The sequence below is a fragment of the Petaurus breviceps genome, unplaced genomic scaffold, assembly GCF_028583685.1.
Source record: "Petaurus breviceps papuanus isolate PSGF00001 unplaced genomic scaffold, PetGlider_PUasm1.0 90352, whole genome shotgun sequence".
NCBI lineage: Eukaryota > Metazoa > Chordata > Mammalia > Diprotodontia > Petauridae > Petaurus > Petaurus breviceps.
Window position 1 is genome coordinate 42,978 of NW_027187228.1, and position 25,486 is coordinate 68,463.

The window sequence follows — 25,486 nt, forward strand, 5'->3', positions numbered from 1 at the left end:
CAGTCTATGCTCTGTGTTCTAATATTCTGTGTTCCAGCTGACAGTCTCTGTGTTCTAATATTCTGTGTTTCAGTTTACAATCTATGCTCTGTGTTCTAACATTCTATGTGCTAAAATCCCTTCCAGCAAAACCCCTTCATTTTACAGGTGAGGAAACTGAGGCCCAGAGAAGGGATTAGCTTGTGTGAAGTCACAAAGTGAATTCCTTCATGTTCTGACATTCTCTGTCAGTGAATAAACATTTATTAAACACCTACTGTGTGCTCAGAAATAGAGATACACAGAAAGGTAAAAGATAATCCTTTCTCTCAAGGAGCTTGGTCCCTAGGATAGTGTAATCATGTGACCTCACATTTCTATAGGTCCTTCTTTCACCTCGATTTTCATTTGATCCTCATAATAACCCTGTAAGGCAATGATAATAACAATAATTCACATGTATGCAGAGCTCTGAGATTTGCAAAACACTTTCCTCACAATGACAATGTGAGCTTGGTAGTAGACTCAATATCCCTTTTTTATAGATGAGGAAACTGAGGTTCAGAGGCCAAGTGACTTGCCTAAGGACACACAGCAAATCACTGCCAGAGAGAGTCAGAGCTTCAATCCCTAAATCATGGAAATGTAGGAGTACAGGTACCTCCACAACCATCTAATTCACCCCATACTAGGAAATGAATTTACAGTATAGACATCCTTAACAAGTGGGCATCTGGCCTTTTCCTGAAGACTTTTAGGGCAGGGCAACTACTGATAGAATTCAACCCACCCCACTTTTGGACATTTGTCATTGCTGAGGAAGTCCTTGCTGATATTAAGCCTGAATGTTCCTCTTTACGACCTCACAGAATCATAGATTTAGAGGCGAAAGAGACCTTGGAGGCCATTGACTTCAAACCCCTCTTTTTACAGACGAGGAAAGTTGAGGCATGGAGAATCCAAGTCTAACACTCTAACCACTACAACACACTGCCTTGGCTCAAAGTAGGATCTGGAGCTAGAGACCCTCGACTCTGATCCCCTAAGCATATGGATGAGGAAACTGAGGCCTGGGGAGGGTGATTAACTTTCCCAAGGTCATGTAGGTACTAAACATCAGAGATGAGATTTGAACCCAAGTCTAAAATCTGACTCCAGAGCTAGGTTCTTTATGCCCATTGCTCCTGGCCCTCCCTCTGGGGTCAAATAGAAAAAGTTCCATCCCTCTTCCACATGACATCCCATCAAATGCTTGATAGCAACTATCAAGTCCCTCTTCAATCTTTTCTCCTCCAGTGCATATATCCTTAGGTCTTTCAATTGGGCCTCATATTACATGGACTCAAGACCTTTCACCACATATACCATAGTCCCTACTCTCAAGAGTTTACCTTCTACCAGTCACTGTCCTCTGGACACCTTCCAGTTTAACAATGTCCTTTCCAAACTGGTGTGGTTGCAAAGTGGATAGAGCACCAGGCCTGGAGTCAGGAAGATCTGAGTTCAAATGTGGCCTCATACAAATGTATGAGCTGTGTTAAAAGTATGTCATGGGTACATTTTTTCTTCATAGAGCCAATTGTTAAATATTTATCAGCATACCACTGACCAAGGGTCAAGTAGGATGTTAGAAAATAAGATTATTTTAATCTTCTCCCTTCTCCAAAAACCCTAAAAGGAGTTTTCCTTTTAGTCTGAAATGTCAGACTAGAGAGTCTTCTCTTGGGCTCAGTCTAGGAAAGGAGTCTGGAGCTATAGTCAAATCTTAAGCATTATGAAGGGCTAGCTTAGATATGGTCATTCACAGAGTAAGGAAAAAGACTGCACAGTTGGTCTACAGCTTTTTTCCAGTCATATGGTCATTTTAGATATGGTCATTCACAGAGTAAGGAAAAGGACTTCACAGTTGGTCTGCAGCTATTTTCCTGGTTCAGGGGATCAAACAGGAATTTCCCAGGATGCTTGCCCAGATTATTGAGATAACTGGGCCAGTCTGGGAGGAACCAGACTATCTGGTCACCTTAAGTTACCCGGATGATGTTGAGCAGCTCCCCTCGGTCAATGCAGCCATTGCCGTCCACATCGTATAGCTTAAAGTACCAGCGAAGCTTCTGTTCCACCTTCCCTTTCAAGACGAGACTCAAGGCAGCCACATACTCCATAAAGTCAATGTAACCATCCTAGGCAGGAACAGAGAGGATTATTAGGGGATTCTTGGCTCAAGCACATTCTTTTCCTTTAAAAAAAAAAAATCACTATCTATGGACCCCTACCATTCTACTACCTTTGTACCCCTAAGAACTCGCTAGAGGGCACAATGGATAGAGTAACAGGCTTGGAGTCAGGAAGACTCATCTTCCTAGTTCAAATCCAGCCTCAGACACTTCCTAGTTGTGTGACCCAGGGCAAGTCACTTAACCCTGTTTTCCTCAGTTTCTCATCTGTAAAAATGTGCTGAAGAAGGAAATGACAAACCACTCCAGTATCTTTTCCAAGAAAACCCCAAATGGGGTCATGAAGAGTCAGACACAACTAAAATGAATGAACAACAACGAAATTGTAACAAATAAATCCCTTGAGCAAAAATGATCAACGGGTTAGCCCTATCTGAAAATGTGTGCCTCATTCCGTACCTGTAATGTACCAGCTCTCTGGCAAGAGGCAGGAGGAATACTTCACTGTCAGTCCTCTGATGTCATAATTGGACAGAAAGTAAGTTTCCCAGACCCAGCTCACACTTCTGTCCACTAACCAGGTCTTAGAGGTTTGATCCAATGAGACCTGACCCTATCGAGAGATGAGAGGGAGTACCAGGGCCTGGGACACTATGGTGAAATGTATGAAGTGCATTCCAACATTTATACAACAAACACTTATGAGTTCCAACTATATACCCAACGATGTATTAAGTATGAAGGATGGAACAAAAATAATTAATCTGTGGTCCCCTTAAGGAAGTGATAACTTAAGGGATTTAAAACAGATACATAAAGTTTAGTTGGGACCCATATCCCTTGCTCCCTCCACCCTCCCCCCCCACCTCTATATCACCTTTTCCTTGGGTGCTTCTTCCTCATCAGATCCCATGGGCAGCTCCAAGCCATGCCCTGCCCTGTCCTTCTTCCTCTCCCCCACCCCCACTGAGGAGGCAGTATGATGGAATGGATGGAATTCTGGCCTTGAACTCAGGAAAGATGCAGGTTTGAGCCCCTTCTCTGACACCAGCTGTATAAGGACATATAAATCTGCTCTCCCTTCTGATTTTCCAGTTTTCACTTTTCTGAGCCTCAGGGAAATTGGGAATAATAATGCTTTCACAAGCTACGCTACAGGGCTGTTTGAGGAAATCTCTTTGAAAACCATAAAGCTCTTTAGAAATGGGAGCGATTATAGAAATATAACTTAGCTAGTATGGTCTTTTCCCAGAGACCTTGTTTGGCCTCCTTCTCCAAAACATCAATACTTGGCTGTCCTGGGACCTATTCTGTCAAGACCAACTGTCTGTTAAGAGCACTGTTATATGAGCCCCAAGTTGATCTGACCACCACACTGTCAACAACAACCTCCTCTCCCACTTGGCCTTCACTGGCATTTTGATTGACAATTCTTTAATGTATTTATCTTGCACTATTTTGCATCACACTCTTATTGTCTAGGAGTGTTATTTTTTCATTGTGTCCAACCCTTCGTGACTCCTTTGGAGTTTTATTGGCAAAGATACTGGAGTGGTTTGACATTTCCTTCTCTAGCTCATTTTTATAGATGAGGAAACTAAGGCAAACAAGGTCAAGTGACTTGCACAGGGTCACTCAGCTAATAAGTATCTGAGGCCATATTTAAATTCAGGTTCTCCTGACTCCAGGCCCAGCACTCTATCCACTGTACCTCCAAGCTGCTCTCTCTAAGTGTGTGGACCTCTATTCATGATAACAGCTAGCATTTACATAGCACCTAAAGTTTGTGAAGTACTTTATAAATACTATTTCATTTGATCTTCACAGCAAACCTATGAAATAAGTGCCATTATTCCCCTCAGTTTACAAATGAGAAAAATGAAGCAGGCAGATGTTAAATAACTTGCCCAGGGTCACACTGTGTAGTATCTATCTGGGGACAAATTTGAACTCAGTCTTCCTGATGCCAGGTCCATTGCTGTATCCAACATGCTCCCTAGATGCTTCCCTCCTGTAAGTTCCATGAAGATATATTACTTAAACTTTCCATCACCCCGAGTCAGCCAACTTGTATTTACTAAAAATACCTATAAAATGCATACACACACACATATACATATACATATATATATATGTATATATATATACACATAAGTGGCACAGTGGATAGAGTACTGAGCCTGGAATCAAGAAGAACTGAGTTCAAGTCCAGCCTTAGACACTTATTAGTTGTGTTACTTTGGGCAAGTCACTTAACCCTGTTTACCTCAATTCCCTCATCTATAAAATGAGCTGAAGAAGGAAATAGAAAACCACTTTAATATCTTTGGGAAGAAAACTCCAAAAGGGGTCACAAAGAGTGAGACACGAATGAAAACTACTAAACAACAAAACAAAACATTCTCTTTCTCTCTCTGTCTCTCTCTGTCTGTCTCTCTCTCTCTCTGTCTCTCTGTCTCTGTCTCTCTGTCTCTCTCTCTCTGTGTCTCTCTCTGTCTCTCTCTCTCTCTGTCTCTCTCTGTCTCTCTCTCTCTGTCTCTGTCTCTCTCTGTCTCTGTCTCTCTCTCTCTCTCTGTCTCTCTTCTCTGTGTGTGTGTGTGTGTATATATATATATATATATTCCTGATATATATATATACAATGAAATGTACATATGTAAAATTTATGCAATGTAACGCATACAAATCTATACCATAAAATACAGGTTCCTAACAAATTGGAAGTGATGCAGGCACTGGTCTTAAGGAGGACTGGGTAAGGAATAACAGCTACCCTTTACGTGACACTTTAACATTTACAAAGCGCTACACGTGTTATCCCACTTGGTTCTCACAACAACCTTGTGAAGTAGGTACTATTATTATTATCCCCGTTGTGAAGAAACTGAGACTGAGAGGTTGTGACTCGCCTTGCCTACTATCAGGTAGCGCCAGTAAGTATCTGAAGGGAAATTTGAACTTGGATCTTTCTGAGTCTGAGTACAAGTCTTTTACCCACCTAGCTGCTTCTATCAAGGAACATAATGCTTTGCATACTATAGGAGCTTAATAATTTTAATTAATTTAATTAATGCTTAATAATTTTGTTCACTAAGTGAACCCACCAGGAATCAAGAGACCCAAATTCTAATCGGGGCTCTGTTTCTAAATCAATTTGTGATTTTAGGCAAGTTACATGCATATCCCCACTCTCCTCAGGTTTCCAATTTTCCCACCAATATGTAAAATGAAGAGATTTGACTAAGCCAGGGGTGGGAAACCTGTGGCCTTAAGGTTACATGTGGCTTTCTAGATCCTTAAGTGTGACCTTTTGACTGGATCCAAATTTTTTTTCCTTTTTTTGTTTTTTGGAGGGGAGAGGGGCAATTAGGGTTAAGTGACTTGCCCAAGGTCACACGGCTAGTGAGTGTTAAGTGTCTTCCAGATTTGAATTCAGGTCCTCCTGACTCAAGGACTAGTGCTCTATTCACTTTGCCACCTAGCTGCCTCCTGGATCCAAATTTTATAGAACATTGGACTAGGTGATCTCTCAGGTTTCTTCCATAACTGAGACTAACTGCATACACTAATCCATATTAAGATGTTAATGACAAATAATGTCTTTCTAAGATAATGTATGTACTTTTTAACAATGACCTTCAGTGACTTTCAATATGGGAAACTCAGTCCTTTAAGGGACAAGCCAACCCCTTTATGAGTAACTCTAACTGTTAAGGTTATTTCCTGACATAAAGGTTTGTTGAAATAAAAAAAAAAGATCTCAGTTTCTTTTCCTGTAAAAATGAGGAGGTCAAACTAGGTGGCTTCTGACATCTCTTCCAGGTCTATATCTAGGATCCTATACATGTTTACAGTAAAAACAAAACAAACAGCAAAAGGTATTCAGTGTCTTAACCAAGTCAAAGAGATTTTGTATGTTGGGGAAGGGGTAATATTATTGATTTAGGGGTCGACTTTACTAGTGTCCCTCCAACTCTACCCTAGAAAAGACCGTCTACTCAACCCTGTTGATTCTACTGCTGGGATCAGGAAAGAGGGATGGGGATGAAGTCAGTTCATACAGGTTCCTGAGGATTATTTAATTTTTGGTATGAGTAGTGACATCTTGAAAATCAGGAAGTGTTACAAATCAGGGCTTGATTTAGTGTTTTGTTGTTTTCTAGATTTAAGAAAGCAAGAAAGAAAATAATAATGCAAATTAAATTTTTAAATCTGTCAGCCATTTTCAGGAGGCTGGTAGTTAAACATCTATCAGCAGACCACTAGGAATGTACCAGATGCTGCTGCTAAGTAGGTAGGGAGGGAGAAAAAAAATTGGCACTCAAAATCTCATAAAAATGAATGTTGAAAACTATCTTTACATGTAACTGGAAAAAAAATACTATTAAGTGGGGGGATAGGGAAAGTGTGTCAAATTCACTCATATTAGTGTCCTAAGGGGAGGGTTAGGAGAAACAGATTTTCCCAAGGACCATGTCCAAGTACATCACAAATCAAAAAGAGCCATAATAATTTTTGCATGCAATTTGAAGCTTTCCAATCTTTCCCTCTCCTGAGCTCCCATTGCCCTTTCCATCTGTCCTGTTCATTTGGCACTGAGTACTCACTACCTTTTTACAACAGCAACAATAATAATATGGTGTTTATATAGAGTTTTAAGGTTTACAAAGTACTTTACAAATACTCTATCCTTTGATCCTCACAACAACCCTGGGAGGTAGGTGCTATTATCTTCATTTTACAGATGAGGAAACTGAGGTAAAAAGAGGTTAATGACTTTGCTCAGGGTCAAACAACTAGGAAATGTCTGAAGTCAGATTTGAACTCAGGTCTTCCTGACTACAGGTCCAGTGCTCTATTCACTGTACCACCTAGCTGCTTTCTGCTGTTCAGTCATATTGTTACTGAGTTTTTTCATATGTTACATCTGTTAAAAACACTATAAGAGGCACTGGGCCTATCACAAAGTCAAAATGAAAAACAGTCCCTGCCCTCAAGGAGCTTACATTCTACAGGGTGTGGGGGCAGGGGGAATACTCCAAATACACAGAGAGGTAAATATAAGACAATTTAACGAGAGAAAGAATATTAACAATGAGGGAGATCAAGAAAGGCTTCCTGTAGGAGGTGGCACCTGAGTTGAACCATGACAGAAGGGAAATCAGGAAGCCAAGGATCAAAACTTACTGGTCTCGTGCACTACACTCCAAGGGGACAAGCTAACTCATATGATAAGCTAACAACTGCTAAAAGCTTAAGAGCCCCCCTTTCAGATAACAAATATGTATTTTAGTTTTGTTGTTGTTGAGTAGTTTCAGTCATTTCCAATACTCCGTGACCCCATTTGGAGTTTTCTTGGCAAAGATAATGGAGTAGTTTGCCATTTCTTTCTCCAGTTCATTTTACAGATGAGAAAACTGAGGCAAACAGTGTCAAGTGACTTGCCCAGGGTCACACAGTTAGGAAATGTCTGAAGTCACATTTGAACTCAGGAAGATGAGGCTCTGACTCCAGGCCCAGCATTCCATCCACTATGGTGCCACCTAGCTGCTCATCAAAGGAGAGACTCTAAAGAGGTTACTATAACAGATGGTAGGGAAGGTGGTTGGGGACTGAGGCTCTCAAATCACACTGAATGGGCTTCTTCCTACTTACAGCCAGCAGAGGGTATTGCCTGTTCTGGGACAGTATTAAATATGATTATTGTAAACTGATGGCCATCTCTCTCCCCCAGGTCTCTGTCTTTCTATCTCTCCTGTCTTTTTCATCTGACTTCTGCATGGCATCGATGGGAGCTGCCCAGGACTGAATACAACTAGAACTCCATTAACCCAAATAATGAATTTCCATGATGTGGGCACATTATTCGAGTTCTCGTTGCCTGTTTCCATTGGACTGGAAGCAATGGCCATATTCTACGGAAAAGTATAATTTAGAATAATGTAAATTCAAATACATTCAGCCACTTCAGGGGATTCATTGTTCATATTAATCAGTACCCGGCTGCATCTAAGGCCAGGGAAAACTGATAGTAAAAACAGTTGGAGCTGACTTAGCATTTATTATTCTATCCCTGTACTCTGTGGTTCTGCCAGATTGGCCTTAGTCAATCTTATCTGTAAAATGTGGAGAGTCAGGCAGGCCTGATGGCCTCAAAGGTCCCTTACAGCTCTAAATCTATAATCTCCTGATCAGTTTAAAGTTGATAGAAAGCCTAGGGTCAGCTAGGCCACAGAGTAGATAGAGTTAGGGGCCTGAAGTCAGGAAGATTCATCTTCCTGAATTCAAATCTGGCCTCAGACACTTACTAGCTCTGTGACCCCGGGCAAGTCACTTCACTCTGTTTGCCTCAGTTTCCACATCTGTAAAATGAGCTGGAGAAGTAAATGGCAAACCACTCTAGTATCTTTGCCAAAAAAACACCAAATGTGATCCCAGTCAAACCTGACTGAGAATGAACAACAATAATAGAAAACCTACCCTATTCTTTTATAGACATTAGCTCCTACTATCTCCAAAATTATTTGTGAAATATGTATATATATATATATATATATATATTAATTCTGTATTTACTTATCCATGCTCATGTATCTGCACAGAAGATAAATTAGAAATGAAAGCAAGTAGAAGCAGGTACAGAGTTTGGGTCCTCCATTCCAGATAATACAGGTTAGGGAATAAACTTTTGTACCATACTTGTTATGTGTCAAGTACTATGCTAACAACTTCCCTCTTCTCAACCCTGTGAGTTAAGTGCATTATTATCTCCCTACAGTTGAAGGTATACAGAGGTTAGGTGACTTGCTCAAGGTCACACAGCTAGTAAGTGACTAATGTCACATCTGAACTCAGGTCTTCCTGACTCCAGGCCCAGCTGCCTGATCATTATCAGACTGCATCTCTCAGCAGGAAGTCACTGACCACAACTATTCATTTCTTCTTCCTCTGACTTTTACTATGTGATCTCAGCTAACAATGTGTGGATCAAAACCATCATTGCTTTTCAGAGCATGCAGCTCTCCTCTCTTGGGGAAGAGCTTCGTATTTGTTCCAAATGTTCCCCATGGGCTCCTTAGGGTTTGCATGTGAACTGTTAGGCTGATAAAGTGCTACTGCTGAGGCCTTCCTACTTCCAATATTTCACCTCTGGGTTCTAGAGATCTGTCCACACCACTATAGGTAACTCCCATTTCCCTACAGCTGCTTCTCTGCCTGGATTGTTCTTTTCTCTGCTTCTTTTCACCCACAGTCTGGATGACTCAGCTCCCTCCTACCTTGGCTATTTTTCCTCCCTCCAGATCCCCCAGGAAAAAGCTTAGAGGACCAGACTGAAGTCCTTTCTATTTCCATTGCCCCAAACCCATAATCTGCTTTATATGAGTTGAAAATAGCCCTGAGTCCCTACCAGCCCCCAGAGGCTCCCCAGTGTCTCTTGTAGACCCAGGTCTGACCCAACAGAACTCAGATCAGCCTCTCCCATACTTTCTGCTTAATCCTGGCCCCAGGAAAAAAACAAGAAAGACTCATTATTGCATTATCAGACTCAGTGAACAATTTCTCTTGAAAGGGCCTGCAGCCTGTTGCCTGGGCCAGGGAGGCAGAGAACGGGTATGATTTAGGCTTGTTTGTTTTTTCTGAGGGCAATTCAGAAATGGTGGTCTATCCTGGGTCCATGGGCTAGTCTTAATAATAAGAACTTATACTGGAGTTTCAGTTGCCTTAGTTGCTTCTAACAACCCAGTGAGGCAAGCAGGCCAGGCAGTATTATCTCTTTTTTTTTTTTCAAGTTTTACTTTGAAAGACCTGGGATTTTGCCTGTTTGGGTACTTCTCCCACCCCATCCCCAAACATTGCTAATGGAAATCTCTCCAAGTCATGTCCTTTTCATGAGGTGCATTGGACATGAGGTACATTCCAGTGTGCCTGTAGAAAAATCTCTCTGGCGATGAGTCTCTGTGATTTGGGGGAAGTCACTCAACCTCTGGTTCTCATTTTATCTGTAAAAGGGAAATAAGGTTCCACTATAATGCTCTGTGTCATGAAGGTTCTTTAGGGTTCTCAAAGGCTATGCCAGCTTGAGAATCTTGGGAGGACCCTCCAGAACTTGCCTTCGGTGGCATTACCTTGGAGACCCAAGGGTCACCTCCACAAACCATGAAACATCAGAATGGAACTGTATTTCCTTTACAGATAAAGAAAGAGAGACACAGAAAGGTTAAGTGAATTTACCCAAAAGTCAGAAAGAAAGGTAGTGGTTTCAAGGCAGTTTCCCTATCCACTACAACAAACTTCCTAAGAGGACCTAGGTTCCAGTACCATCTTTGACACATAACTGGCTGTGTGACTCTAGCCAGGTAAGTCACTCACCCTTGTTTGACTCAGTTTCCTCATCTGTAAAATGAGCTGGAATAGGAAATGGCAAACCACTCCAGTGTCTTTGTGAAGAAGGTTTCAAATGTGGTCATGAAGAGTCAGACACAACAGAAACAACAATAACAAAAACCTACAAGGGTCAGGACAGCAACTGTGTGCTGGGAGGGGGAATTGGTCATGTCAGGCTCCAGGAAATACAGAACTAACTATATGGTAGCTGGGAACAGACTCAGGTTGTCCTGAGTTTGGGACAAGAATAGTTCCCTTAGTGTCTACCCTATATCTACTCCCCGATAGTTCCAGGATCCCTTATGTTTAAGTTGGTAACATGGCCCCTGGGCAAGTCTAGATCTCATCTAAAGGAAAGTTCAAACTTTCCAAGTTCTTCAGGGTCCAAGTCAGGAAACTGGCTCCCAGCTGTTCCTCTCCTTCCTATACTCAGCCTAATTCTCAGGGGTCCTCATACCTGGTTTGGGACAACACACTGCCCAAGGACATGAAGAAGACAATCAAGGATTAGAGCCCCCAATTACCAATGACCTCCCTATCATCTAACCACAGCCTTTTTTGCTGAAGTTTGAGATCCTTCTTGTCCTGGACAAACAAAAGTTGTACGTCCCCTTCTGTCTTTTTCCAGCTAGTGCAACTGTGATAGAACAACAAGACCACTAAAACTGGAGTCAGAGGACCTGGATTTGAATCTTGGGTATACTACCTGTGTGGCCTTGGGTCAGTCCCTCTCCCTGAATCTGTTCCCTCCATTATAAAATGAGGAGGTTGAACTAGGTGGCTTCTGAGGCCTTCCCCATCTCTAGATTTTGATCTTATGATTTCTAAGCTTCCCTATCATTGCTAAGATAATAGATTTAGATCTTAGAAGCCATCTGTTCCAACCTCCTTATGTTACAGAGGGGGAAACTGAGGCCCAGAGGGGTGAAGTGATTTGTTCCCCTATGATGCTATAACCTGCCTTCCAAGACTCCTTGGGAACTGTCCTCCTTTGTCCCCACTCACCTTGTTGAAGTCAAATGTCTCAAACATCTGCTCCACATACTGGCTAGCCGAGGGGCTCAGGTTTTTCAAACCAAAGAACTGTCTGAACTCATACAGCGTGAGCTGGCCGGATGGGCACTCAGTCATGAACTTCTTGTACCATTGGTGGCACTCAGTGCTGCTCAGCTCCTCTACCGTCTTTCCTTCCATGACATTCCCCATCTTCTGTCCCGAAGTTTTGCTGGTGTTGGTGATGGGAAGGTTGGGATCAGGGCTTGCTCCCTTTCTCCTTTTCAATGGGACATGCAATCTTTTTTAAGCTACCATACACATTCACACAAACACAAATAAATTTTCTCTTTCCTGCAGCAAGCACACAGAAACTTCTGGACAGAGTAGTGAAGGAGAAAGACGACTGCTTAAATTATCCAAGGGAGAAGTAGAGAAAAAGAAAGCGGCTGAAGGGAAGGAGGAAGGCATGTACAGCTAGCACATTATCCTTAATTCCCACATCTAGTGTCTGGCCTTCTTTTCTCCCCTCCCCCAGGCCAAGGATGGTTCAGACCTATCCCATTATCATCTGACAACACCGCCCCCCCCCTCACCTTGTCCCCACTGTGGGTGTTAAAAGTCCTCATTAAATCCTTGAGTAGCCAATGGGGCTGACACCCAGAGGGAGATCAGGTGAAAATAGAAGTAAGATGCTAGGGATTAAAACCCTCTGAGAATGGGTGCCCAGATTTTCTTAACGAAAAATAATCTCCTAATCTCCTTTTGCTGGGATGGGGGAGGGCAACCAGAAGAGAAAATGGGACCAGAAGATCTTGGCAGCATCTCCCTTTAGGGTGACCCTTGACTGCTCCACCTGAGCTCTGGGCAGGTCGACAATGTCTTATTTCTTGTCCCAGAACTGAGGGCAGCTGAAATCAGGCTTCCCCTCAAACTCTGATTTAACACTGCTCAGAGGTAGGGCCTGTTAGAATGTGAGAAACCTCCTTAAAAGCAAGGGCAGCTAGGTGGCACAGTGAATAAAAGCACTGGGCCAATCCCCTTAATAAAAGGATTTGCTCTGTAAAACTTGGACTCAGTCAAAAGGCCAAACCCAAGGACCTAGAGGGCCACCTGTGGCCTCGAGGTTGCAGGTTCCCCACCCCTACCTGGACCTTTAGTCAGGAAGACTTGAATTCAAATCTAGCCTCAGATACTAACTGTGTTAAGCAGCAAGCCATTCAACCTCTGGTTGCCTTAATCCACTGGAGAAGGAAATAGTAAACCATTCCAGTGAGCCAAGAAAACCTCATTATGGTCCACAGGGTCACAAAAGAATCAAACATGACTGTAGAAAAAACAATCCTAGCAAATCACCTCTCTCAGGTCATATAAGTATTAAGGGACAGAGACAAGATTTGAATCCAGATCCTATTTTCCATTTCTCTTTTAAAATTTAATTCCTTTTTTTGTTTTCTGTTTGTTTTGTTCTTTTGCTTTTTGGAGGACAATTAGGGTTAAGTGACTTGCCCAAGAACACACGGCTAGTTTTGTGTGTGTGTGTATGTTAAGTGTCTGAGGCTGGATTTGAACTCAGGTACTTCTGACTCCAGGACTGGTGCTCTATTCACTGTGCCACCTAGCCTCCCCATTTAATTCCTTTTTAATGCAGTATGCTTCTCACTCCCCCTCTCATCCCATATACACACACTCTTCCTCACGCCCTCTTCCTCTCTGTCTATATAAATCAAAGGACACGATATAATAATAATAATAATAGTTGTGTAGTCTTTTATCATTTACAAAGGACTTTCACTCACATCACCTAATTTGATTCTCAAATTTTGTAGGATTTGGAGCCACAAAGGACTTTAGATACCATTTGTCTAAGCTTCTGGTGCCAGACTTGGAGTCAGTAAGACCAATGCTAATTCTGCCTCCAATTCTTAACTAGCTGTGAACCATTAACCTCTCTGTGCCTCAGTTCCTCATATATAAGTGGAATAATAATACCTATATAAATGCCATTTATAATGATAATCATCATTTAAATTATCTTACAGATTAGGAAACTAAGAATCATCCCTGTAAAGGAGTTGATAATAATCACTCATTTTTAACTAGCACTTGAAGGTTTACAAAATACTTTCTTTGTCTCATTTGATCCTCCCAACCCAGTGGGGCAGGTGCCATTGTTATTTCCATTCTTACAGATAAGGAAAATGAGATTCAAAGACATTAAGTGATTCGTACAGAATCGTACTTGGAACAAGTGTCTAAGGCAGGATTTGAACCTAAGTAGGTATTCTGGACTGGGAAGCTAGGTGGTGCAGCAGCCTGGGCCTAGAGAGTCAGGAAGACTCATCTTTCAGAATTCAAATCTGGCCTCAGAGTATACTTCCTAGTTATGTGACCCTGAGCATGTCACTTAACCCTGTTTGCCTCAGTTTCCTCATCTGCAAACCAAGTTGGAGAAGGAAGTGGTAAACCACTTCAGTATCTTTGCCAAGAAAACCCCAAATGGGGCCAGGAAGAGTTGGACACAGCTGAAAAAATTATGTAACACACAGGTATTCTTGACGCCAGGTCCAGCCATCTATCCATCACATCACCCTTCCTCTCAGGATAAGGCAGTGTTAGAAATAAATGTCTGTTAAATTAAATTCTCATTCCCGCTTTTGCCCACAGTCACATATCTATTAAGCAGCTGAAAAAGGACTCCTGTACAAGCCTTCTGACTTCCATTTCAACATGACAGCACTTCAAAAACTGTACAAATAGAAGACAGAAAGAGAGCTTTAAATATGGCTGAAATTAATAGGATATTCCCGTAAGCAGTCAATACAAGGAAATGGATGGGATGCCACTAGCCCATTTAAGTGTTTCAATGCATAGACTTGTACTGTGGAAGGAAGGAAGGATGGAAGGAAGGAAGGAAGGAAGGAAGGAAGGAAGGAAGGAAGGAAGGAAGGAAGGAAGGAAGGAAGGAAGGAAGGAAGGAAGGAAGGAAGGAAGAAGGAAAAAGGAAGGAATGAAAGAAAGAAGGAAGGGAAGAAGGAAAAAGGAAGGAATGAAAGAAAGAAGGGAGGGAGGAAAGGAGGAGAGAGGAAAGGAGGAAGGAAGAGAGAGGGAGGAAGGAAGGAAGGGAAAAAGAGAGGAAGAAAGGAAGGAAGAAAATAAGAAAGAAAAAGAAAGACACAAAACTGGAGAGAGAGGTTTCATTTTTGCCCTGTTTTTATACCAGTCATTTCCCAATATACCACTTTACATAAAACCTTCACTTATACTATAGAAAAAAACAACTAAACAAAATTTATCACAAAATGACCACATCTGGAAACATATGTAATATTCTGTAGCTGTGGTGTTTCACCCTACTACAGAGGAGAGCAATGGAAAAAGCACTGGTGTGGGAGTCATAATACCTAGGTCCAAATCCTCCATCTGAACCTTATGTGCAAATCACTTAAAGTTTCTGGGCTTCAGCATCCTCAAAATGAGAGGTTGGACTGGACAGTCTAAGGTGCCTGCAGCTCTAGATCTATGATAATTAGACCTTTCTGGCAGTTTCATTATCTGTCATCTAGGACCAAGATAGGTCATTATAATTAATCAGAGTTAGGCTTCCTTGTGAGTTATTTTCATTAGTATTAGTGTAGTCATTGTTTATATTGTTCTCCTAGTTCTGCTTGCTTCACTCTATATCAAATCATAATAATCTTCCCATGTTCATCTGAATTCCTTAATTGCTTCCTACAGTGCAATATTACTTTCCATTCACAATGCCACAATTTGTTCAGCTAATCCCCAATCCCAGGCACTAGGTAAAAAAGAGAATAGAGCACTGGGCCTGGAGTGTGGAAGGCCTGAATTCAAATCTAACCTCAGACACTAGCTACGTGACCCTGGATAAGTCACTTTAGCTTCTGTCTGCCTCAGTTTACTCAAATATAAAATGAGGATATTAGCAGCTACAGTTGTGAGGATCAAACACGATGGTGATTGTAAAGCACTTAGCACAACACCTAGCACATAGTACAAACTTAATTAATATTCATTCTCTTCCCCATCTTCCAGTAATTTGCTACCTCAAAAAGTGCTGCTAAAAATATTGGGTTGTATATGCCAGTCCTTCTCTTTGCTGAACAACTAAACCTTCCTACTGCCTGGAAATCAGTACTTCAGATGGTTGAAACAGTCCTTTCTGAGTGTTTCCTTTTTCTCTCACCATGGATTCGGGCACCAAGCAAGGAATCCTCCTATTCACTGGGATCTAGAGATGTCCTGTGTTAGAAAGAGAGTCTTTAAATTCTATGCCTTTATTCTCTTCTTTTTTTTTCTTTGGAGGGGGAAAGGCACGGCAATTGGGATTAAGTGACTTGCCCAAGTCACACAGCTAGTTAAATGTCAAATATCTAAGGCCAGCAGGTCCTCCTGATTTCAGGGCGGGTTCTCTATTCACTGTGCTACCTAGCTGCTCCATATGCCTTCATTCTCCATCAGAACTGTTGGGAAGGTCTTTATTCATGGGTATGTATGTGCTCCTTTTGTTTATAACCACACGTTCCAAAAGTTTCATGAACTTGGGATCCTTTAACTTTGGTAATAGTGCACCATGGCAGAAAGTTTTTACTTGGGAGGCATCCTGGTGCAGTGAACAGACACTTTATAGCAAAAGTGTCAGCCATGGAGCCAACACACAGCTCCAGGAGCAGCTAGGTGGAGTGTGAGTCCTGTGCCTCCACCAGGGGTCAGCAAGAGAGGAGAAGGGGATTCCTGTCCATCACCACCCCCAACTTGTCATGGCACCTTGCAGAGAAGCTGCTCACCCAGTAGGAGGCAACTCATCCAGCTGTTGGAAAGTCAATTAGAGAGAGTTTGAGGGACAAGTGAGGGGGGAGACAGATATGAGTATAAGGATCAAGGAATGTAAACCCTGACAGCAGAGAAGAGAGCAGACCATGGGTTCAAGAGATACTAGCCCTGGCAAGCTAAAGTGGAAAGAAGCAAACCCTGGGATCTCTGCTGAGCAGATGTACTGCATCCAGAGGCAAGCTGCATGAGGACTCCCTCAAGGCAAGAAAGAACAGGAGGAGGGGTGGCCAGGTGGCTCAGTGAGTAAGAGCACCGGCTCCAGTGTCAGGATGTCCTGGGGATCAAATCCGGGCTCAGATACTTAGCACCACACCCAGAAATAACTGTCCATGTAACCTTGAGCAAGTTACTTAACCCCGGTTGCTTAAAAAAAAAAAAAAACAGGAGACCATTCAGTACTACAGCTGTGAATTGCCTTTGATGTCTTATGCCTCTACCATTATACTCCAAATTTGGGGGCTGTCTTTCCATTTAACATAGGAATTGTAGTTGTGGGACAGTGTGCCCCAGTTTTATGGGAGGAAATGTTTCATAGTGACTATTCTTGTTGTTGTCTTAGTAAATGTATTTGCTTTGAGGTAATTTTATCTACTGCCTTACTATGAAGGTGAAATACACTGATTGGGGCCCATGAGCTAGGAGTAAAAACTTTCACAGACTACTCTAGAACCTGGGAGAAGTACTCGCCCTTTAGGAAGGTGATACAACCTGTGAGTGCCGAGTAAGGAGGTAACCTTGATAAAAGTATGAGATATAAACTGTGAATAATCTGTATAAACTATAAAAATATGTAATTGAGGTATTTTGGGGAGATCACTGTGTTCTCATCTTCTGCTAGAAAATATATGCCTTCTGTTAAGAAATATAGGATCAGGCTTTGCATCTGAGAAGAATCTGATAAGGTGTTTTCCTAATAATTCACATGCCAGTCCCTTCCACTATTCATAGCTGTGACCAATTCAACAGGGGAAGGGGAAGGGAACAAGTATTTATGGAGTACCTACTATGTGCCAGGTACTGTGATAAGCACTTTTACAAATATCTTATTGGATCCTCACTACAACCTTGTGAGGTCAATTGCTGTTGTTATCTGAATTTTACAATTGAGGAAACTGAGTCAGGCAGCATTAAAGAGACTTGCCCAGGATCAAACAGCTAGTAAGTGTCTAAGGCAGCGTTCTTGAACGTAGGCCAAGTGTTCTTGGCCTGCTCATTGTACCACCTAGCTGCCTATAGAAGTTGATACTGAACTCCTGCTATGTACTAAGACCCCAGGTTCAGAGTTCACATATAATCCAACCCCTTCCTTTTGCAGATGAGGATATTGAGAAGTTGAATGTGTGACTCTGGCGGCTGTTTGCCTCAGTTTCCTCATCTGTAAAATGACCTAGAGAAGGAAATGGCAAACGATTATAGTATCTTTGCCAAGAAAAACCCCAATGGGGTCACAATATGACTGAAATGACTGAACAACAATGCAGAAGTTTCAGCAAGGCCACTCAAAGTAGGGTGATATTTGGGGAGTTAGGTAGGGAACTAAGGGGTCTATAACAAAACTGAATCTATTTGGGAGAGATTTGATGGTGTGCTTAGAGCTAGGGACTTAAGACATGGGCCACAGTCTTTGGAGTGCAATGGGCTACCTTCGCAAGCAGTGAGTTCTTCATTAGTGGAAGTATTCAACCAAAGGTTGGATGATCACTTGTTGTATATATTGCAGAGGGGATTCCTGGTGAAGGAAGGATTGGACTAGCTAGCTTGTGAAGTCTCTTTTCCCCAGGGTGTCTGGGATCCTCTAAATAGTCAGAAGAGGCCCTCAGAACCAGTAATATGGTTACAGCCAGACTTAATTAACTTCTCACTTATTCTGCTATGAGTATAAAGAAATCCTATCGAAATCTTGGGCTTAATAGCACAGGATTCAACTTTATGTCTCTCTAGCCCCCATCCCCTCTGAGGCTTGGGGAGCAAGTAAAGGGGAAGAAATGTATACTGATTTTCTAAGGTTATTTTTTCCCAAGGGACTGGAATCTCATAGTGAAGCATTGTGGTTTCCTCCAGCTGTTTTCTCTCTGCTTAGAAATCCTTTCTGGGACTGATTCCACACCAGAGAAAGAGAATCCACAAGGCTGAACAGCTGCCAGTGGGAAAGAAAGGGTGGGGCAGGTGGCTGGGTTGGCATGGGATCATGTCCCAGTCAGGGGCAGGGTAGGACAGCCAGCCGGATGCCTGGCACAACAGAGCCGCATGGTGGCCAGCCCACTGGGAAGTTTTCCAAAGGCTTAGGCCACTCCTGTGTGTCTTCCAACTTCAAAACTGCAGAACTCAGAGATTTTCCCATAAGCCCCTGTCCATCTGGCCTCTGGATTTGTCATACTCAGGCTCAGGAGGAGCCTGAAATGCCAGAAAGAGGCCCATCTACTCAAAGCAGTCACAAGAGGGAAATAGTCTTTAATTAAAGTCTAGTGTATTTGTTTCTGAGAAGTGGGTCTTTTCCCCTCTACCTACCTGCCCCCTCCACTCTCATTCTATTCCCATCCACCTCCATCTACCAAATTATTGATGACCAAGTAAGGGGAAGAAAATCTATAGGGACCATTACTTCAGCCCCTACTTATTGTTCCCCCCCAAAAAATTAGATTCCAGGTGCTGACCAGCCTCCAGACCAGTTAGGACTAAATCTCAGTCTGGTATGATAGGAAAAGTGCTGGATTTGGAGCCTAAACACTCGGGTTCACATCCCACCTCTTACATTTTCTACCTGTGTAACCTTGGGCAAATTCATATAACCTGGGCCTTAGTTTTGTCTGTTTTTTGTTGTTGTTTTTTTTAATGAAGGGGTTGTACCAAATGGCCTCCAAGGTCCCTTCCAGATCTGATGTGTGAACTATGGACTTCAGACTCTCCTCTGGGTAAAGATATCATTCAGGCTGCCAACTCTATCCTACTGTTATCTTTCTCCCAAAGAGGAAAGACCTGAAGAGGCCTGATCAAACCCTTCAGCCATTTAATCATGTATAGGTTTCCCCCTCCTACAGAATCCCAAATCACAACAGAATGTTGGAGCTAAAAGGACCTTAATATGATTCTCATTTTACAGATGACCCAGGCCCAGAGAAGGGAAATGACCTGCCCAAAGTCACACAGAATACAAGTGGTAGAGGGCCATTCTTCTCATGAACACAACTCTTTTGACTCCAACTGCAATGTTCTTTCCACTACATCATATTTCTTCCCCCCAAGTCCAGTTTTGTCCCTAGACTCTAGTAGTTCAGTCTCACTAAACAGCCCAGCCAATATGGACTGAAGGGTGGAGCCCAGGAAATAATGGTTGACTTCCATGAAACTTGTTGGGCAACCCCTCCTCTGAAGCTTAGATACCAGGCAATATTTAGGGACTCCCATCACTGCCAAAGGTAATTGCTTCCTCTTCCCCATACACCCACTATGAACATTCCTTGTATGCTTTCTAAAATTTTCCTATCCTGGTTTCTGGGAGACAAAGGGAACAGGAATGGAAAAGCAGTCCTCCCCCCTCCAAAAAAAAATTTATATAGAGAGGACCTTTGGATTTTGCGGAAGAGAGAATCACTATCACCCTCCAACAGAAGTTATATGTTCCTTCCCCTTTAGCATGGCCCAGGACAACTGACTCATTATTCAGGAGACAGGATTATAAGATCATAGAATTTAGGGCTGAAATCAACTATCCAATGGACTAAAAATCAGCTAATCCAGCAGTTCTCAAAACATGGTCCAGAGACCCCTGGGGGTCCTGAGATCCTTTCAAGGGAGCTCATGAGGTCAAAATTATTTTCATTCTACTATGGTAATTGTCAATAGCACCTTCCCCCCCTTTTCAGGTTCTTTTTATATTTTGTCATTCCTCATTGGAATATAAGCTCCTTGAGGGTAGGTTGTCTTTCTTTTTTGCTTGTATTTGTATTCCAAATGCTTTACACAGTGCATGACACTGTACTAAATTTAAAAAAAAATTAAATGAATAATTGACAGAAAAATTAATAAATGCTTTTTGCCTATAGGGTGAACTATAGCCCACATAAACAAAAGCTTTAGGGAAGAGGGAGGTCCTCAATAATTTTTTTAGAGGGGGGGAAGGCAGGGCAATTAGAGTTAAATGACTTGCCCAAGGTCACACAGCTAGTAAGTGTTAAGTGTCTGAATTTTATCTCAGGTCCTCCTGACTCATGGGCTGGTGTTCTATTCACTGTGCCACCTAACTGCACCCCTCAATAATTTTTAAGAGTGTAAAGGGGGCCCATGACTAAAAATCTTTGAGAACCTCTACTCTAATCCAACCCATACAACCACTGCCATGCAATATCCGGAGTTTGAATTCACTTGCTATTTGTGTGGCCTTGGTCAAGTTATTTAATTTCTTTGAATTTTAGTTTCCTCGTCTATAAAATGAGGGGGAAGAGGGTTTAGAACTCCAAGAACCATGTAGATCTCATTTTCAATGAAAAAAGAATTAGGTGCTGATTATGTGCTAAGCCCATGGGATATAAATACAAGTAAGCAAGACAGTCCCTGCCCTCAAGGAGTTTAGAGTCTAACTGGGGAAGGCAACATATTAGGGGACCAAAAGCTGGAAAGCAGGGGAGGGCAGCTGAGGTGCTATGAGTGCAATAGCATGTCCTGGAAATATTTGGGAAGTGTCATAGAACTGGGCAAGCCAAGGTGGAAAGCTCACCAATCAGAGCCATCAGAGAATAGGGAAACAAGGGTAGAGGAGACCTTAGATAAGGAAAAAGAAAAACTGAGGCTCAGAGAACAGAAGTAATATGCCCAGGTCACATAGCTGGCAGGTAGGACAGCTGTGATTGTTTTGAAGATCTGAGATCCAGCGATCTTTTTCTCAGGACTTCCTTGCCCTTAATGATCTTTCATCTTCCTTTGGAGGGGGGTGGTGTTTGAGGGACTACCTTAAAGTGGGTTGAGTTTGAGTAAGCAAATCATGGGAATCCCCTTCTGTGGGCCTTTATTTCCTCTTTAAAATGAGGAATTATTGCAACATATTTCTAGGCTTAGAAACTGATGTCAGAGGCCAAGAAAAATCTATAAACAAGGGAGGTTAAATAACTTGCTTATAATGCACCCTACATTCTAAACATCATAGGTGGAATTTGAACCCAGGTCCTTTGAGTCCAGAATGAGAGTTCTTTGCCCTGAGCCCCACTAGATTGGAATAAATAGATTATCTCTAAGGCCCTTTCCAACCAACTCTCCAGGAATCTACAGAAGGTAGTAGGCGGACTCTCCTAATTTATGAGGGCATATTCAACATGGTGCCATGCCAAGGTGCAGGGCGCATGTAATGGGAATATAAACTTTTAAGATCTTCCCTGCCCCTAGGCTAAAGTGCACCTGGAGCCTGGGGTGGGAGGTTTATTTTTCAGTAGATATTTTTTGATTGGCTAGTGGGTCCAGAAGGTTGTTACATTCTCTGAGCCAGGAGAAGGCTATATAAACCCTGATTTGAGGCTTTGTTTTGGGGCTCACTTTGAGAAGTTCTGTGATTTGATCAGAGGAGACTCTGGGAAGCCGTTGAGACCCCCCTGGCTTTGAAAAACCCAGATGTTGATTTGGTATGGATGTAATGGTTGGACAGTTTGGAAACCTGTCTACTTGATCTGTTTCTTTGTCTTGATATACCCTCTATATATATATTCTCTGTCTGTATACCCTGAAGTTTGGGGTGCTGACCTTTTTTCCCTGAACTAGGTAAATGATATATATTTGACTGATTAAAGTAAGCTTGGTAACCCATTTTGAGTTGCTTTCCTTTAACAAAGCAGATCTAAGAACCTGTGTTGGCAGCCACCCTGGGGACACTGGGGTGCTTGCTGATACAGAGCACTAAGACCTTGTTCGAGAGACAGAGAGTTAAGGGAAAGAGGAAGTTCAGGAGGAGGGAAGGGGGAACACTTAAGAGTGCAATCCCATCAGCAGCTAATCACTTGTGATGCAGTGCAAATGGCTTGGATATGAATCCCCCTGTAGCTTCAATTTGTAGGCTAAGGAAGGGTAATGTTTAATTGCCGCTTAAGAGAAGTTCTCCCCTAGTAGTTAGTAAGTGGCCACCCTGATGAGCCCAGCTTGCCAGGGCAGCCCCTCCCTCCCCAGCAAACACACCCTCCTCTTCGAAGACCCAGCCTTCCCAAGATGAAGATCGGGGAGAAGGGGGAGGGGGGCCTCAGGTGGTGAGGGTCTTGTGACTACAGAATGGCATCAGTCCGCCACTTGGTTACATTGGTATAAGGCACGTCCAACCTCTTGCGGGTGTGGTCGGTGTCCCGACAGTAGAGGTAGCCGCAGGTGGGTTTCTGTAAGGTGTAGAAGGGTGTATACGAGTTGGTGTACTGCTGAGTGAAAAAACGATGGTTGATGACCTTCTGCTGCTGCTCCCAGGGATCTACCACTACTGGCATGGTGGATGCCAAGGACTTGCGGGGATGGCAGGGGTCCTGCTGCTTGTCTAAGAGCCGGCAGAAGCCCGGCAGCTGAGGCTTGTTGCCTGATTTGGCCTTTAGAGGCACCCGGATTTTCCTTGGTAGCTGGGGACACAGGAGAGAAGCAGGAAGGGAACAGACAGCATTAATGGTTAGGTCAGTTCGGGAGGAGGGGGTGTTGAATTCGTTTCTTTATTACCAATTTATTAAGTTTCTGCACTGGGCTGGGGAACTATGCAAAGCCCAATTCCAGTTACTAGCTTGCTTTGTGACTTTGGGCAACTCACTTAATCTCTCCCAGCCTCCGTTTCCTCATCAGTAAAATGGGGATAATACATTGCCTAGTTCACAAGGTTGTTCTAAAAAAAAAAACCTCAAGGTGCTATAGAAATAGGAGAGGTCACTACATTTACTACATGGGGGGAAGTGACATGTACACAGATGTGAGAAAAAGGATTCTGGGTGGCCAGAATCATAGCGTCAGAGTTGTAAGGGACCTTAGAGGTCATCTATTAATCAGCCAATCAACAAGCAATTATTTACTAGCTGTGTGACCTTGGGCAAGTCACTAACCCTGATTGCCTCAAAAGAAACAAACAAAACCAAGCAATTATTAGTGGCCTATAATGAAAAGATCAGTGACTCTTTGAAATACACTTTTACTCTCCACTGCCATTTTGAGGGTATCTCCATCACTTCTAACTTCTCCTTTGAGGTCCTTGTTTTTCATCTTTACCATCCAATAAAAATCCTCATAGATATTTTCTCCAGATCTCTAGGTTGATCCCCTTCTTTCCTCAATGGGTCCAAGTACATGGCTCACAGTTTTTCTCTCCTTCCCAACTCCTATCCTCTCCCTAAGGGATTTTCAACATTGATTCTCCCTCAAATACCCCAACCACTCAGTTCCCCAACTTCCTCACTGCCTGTGACCTATTCCTTCATCTGACCTCAGTGGCACAGAAAGACAGTCATACCCCAGGAACTTGTCATCAATCACAAATGTATGACTTCTATTTCCTCTGTGCCACTTACCTACCAGTAGACATCTTAAACTCAACATGTCCAAAAGTTAATTCATTATCTTTCCCCCTGAGCCTCCCACCTTCCCTAATACTATACAGATGAATGCCATCCGTCCAGTCCCCAAGAGTAATCTTGGACTCCTCACTATCTCTCATCCTCCCATATCCAATCTGTTGCCAAGGCCTGTCAATTTTACTTTTGTCACATCTCTTAAAAATGTCTCGTTTTCTCCTCTGATATTGCCACTACTCTAGTAGAGGCCATCATCGCCTTACACTTAGACAATTGTAATAACCTACTTATGGGTCTGCCTACCTCAAGTGTCTTCCCACTCAAATCCATCCTCCATTCAGCCACCAAAGTGATTTTCCTAAAGTTCATGTCCTATCAAGTCACCCTCACCCCTACTCAATAATTCCAATGGCTCCCCATTGCCTCTAGAATCAAATACAAAATCCTCTGACTTTCAAAGTCCTTCATAACCTAGCCCCCTCCCACCTTTCCAGTCTTTGTACACCCTACTCCCCACCAAGTACTCTGATCCAGTAACACTGGCTTCCTAGCTGTTCCACAAACAAGACCTTCCATCTCTAGGCTCTGGGCATTTTCTCTGGCTGTCTCCCATGCCTGGAAGGTTCTCCCTCCTTATCTCTGCCTACTGACCTCCCCTAGCTCCCAACTAAAATTTCTATCTTCTACAAGAAGTATTTCCCAGACCCCCTTCATTCTATTTGTAACTTTTTTCCTCTTTAACCTGTTTATAATTTGTACATATTTATTTGAATATTATCTTCCCCATTAGATTGTGAACTCCTTGAGGGCAGAGACTGTCTTTTGCCTCTTTTTTGTATTCCCCAGTGCTTAGCACAGTGCCTGGAATATGTTTATTGATTGACTAACCAGAGTCAAAGAACTTGGGTTCAAATTCTGCCTCTGTTTTATTGATAAGTTTGACCTTGGGCAAGTAACTTCACCTTCCTTGGCCTCTCTTTCCTCATCTGTAAAATGAAAGGGTTGGACTAAATGCCCATGGTTCCAGAACCATGAACCTATGGCCCTACTATCTATGGAAAGCTAGGTGATGTAGTGGATAAAGTGCTGAGCCTGGAGTTAGGGAGTTCAAATCTGTCCTCAGATACTTCCTAGCTGTGTGACCTGCTTAAGTCACTTAACCCTGTTTGCCTAGGTTTCCTCATCTGCAAAATGAGCTGGAGAAGGCAAACCATTTCAGTACCTTTGCTGAGAAAACCCCAAATGGGGTAACAGAGAGTTAGGCACAACAGTAATCATCTTTGGTATTTAGAAGTTTATCAAAGGATTGAAACTGCTGTAACAGGGATAAATGCAGAAACAAATAGCCTCCAGCTGATTTACTTCCATATTTTGGGGGACCCTTGGTCTCTCCCCACTGTGTCCCCTCCAAACTATGGGGCTGAAGACCTGGAAGCTGTGGAGGTGACAGGGAAGGGGACTTCTCTGATAATATTCATTTTAATTATCTATAATATTAATAATAGCTTGTATTTATAGCATGATTTATAGTTAAAAAGTGCTTTACAAGAGTGACTTGGCCTACATGATGCCTAAGGTCCCTTTCAGCTC

The 25,486-nt window shown here is 42.6% G+C and overlaps 1 protein-coding gene across 1 annotated transcript in view; it reads right to left on the bottom strand.

Annotated features, from left to right (window-relative positions):
• GUCA1A (guanylate cyclase activator 1A) overlaps positions 1–11,870 on the bottom strand; it is a 14,621-nt gene extending 2,751 nt beyond the window's left edge. The window contains exons 1-2 of the mRNA XM_069108298.1: positions 11,544–11,870; positions 2,010–2,159 (exon numbers count right to left, since the gene is read on the bottom strand). Of these exons, the coding sequence (XP_068964399.1) occupies positions 2,010–2,159; positions 11,544–11,744 (351 nt within the window). The 5' untranslated portion in view covers positions 11,745–11,870. The remainder of the gene's footprint in view (positions 1–2,009; positions 2,160–11,543) is intronic.
• Between the last annotated feature and the right edge of the window lie 13,616 nt (positions 11,871–25,486).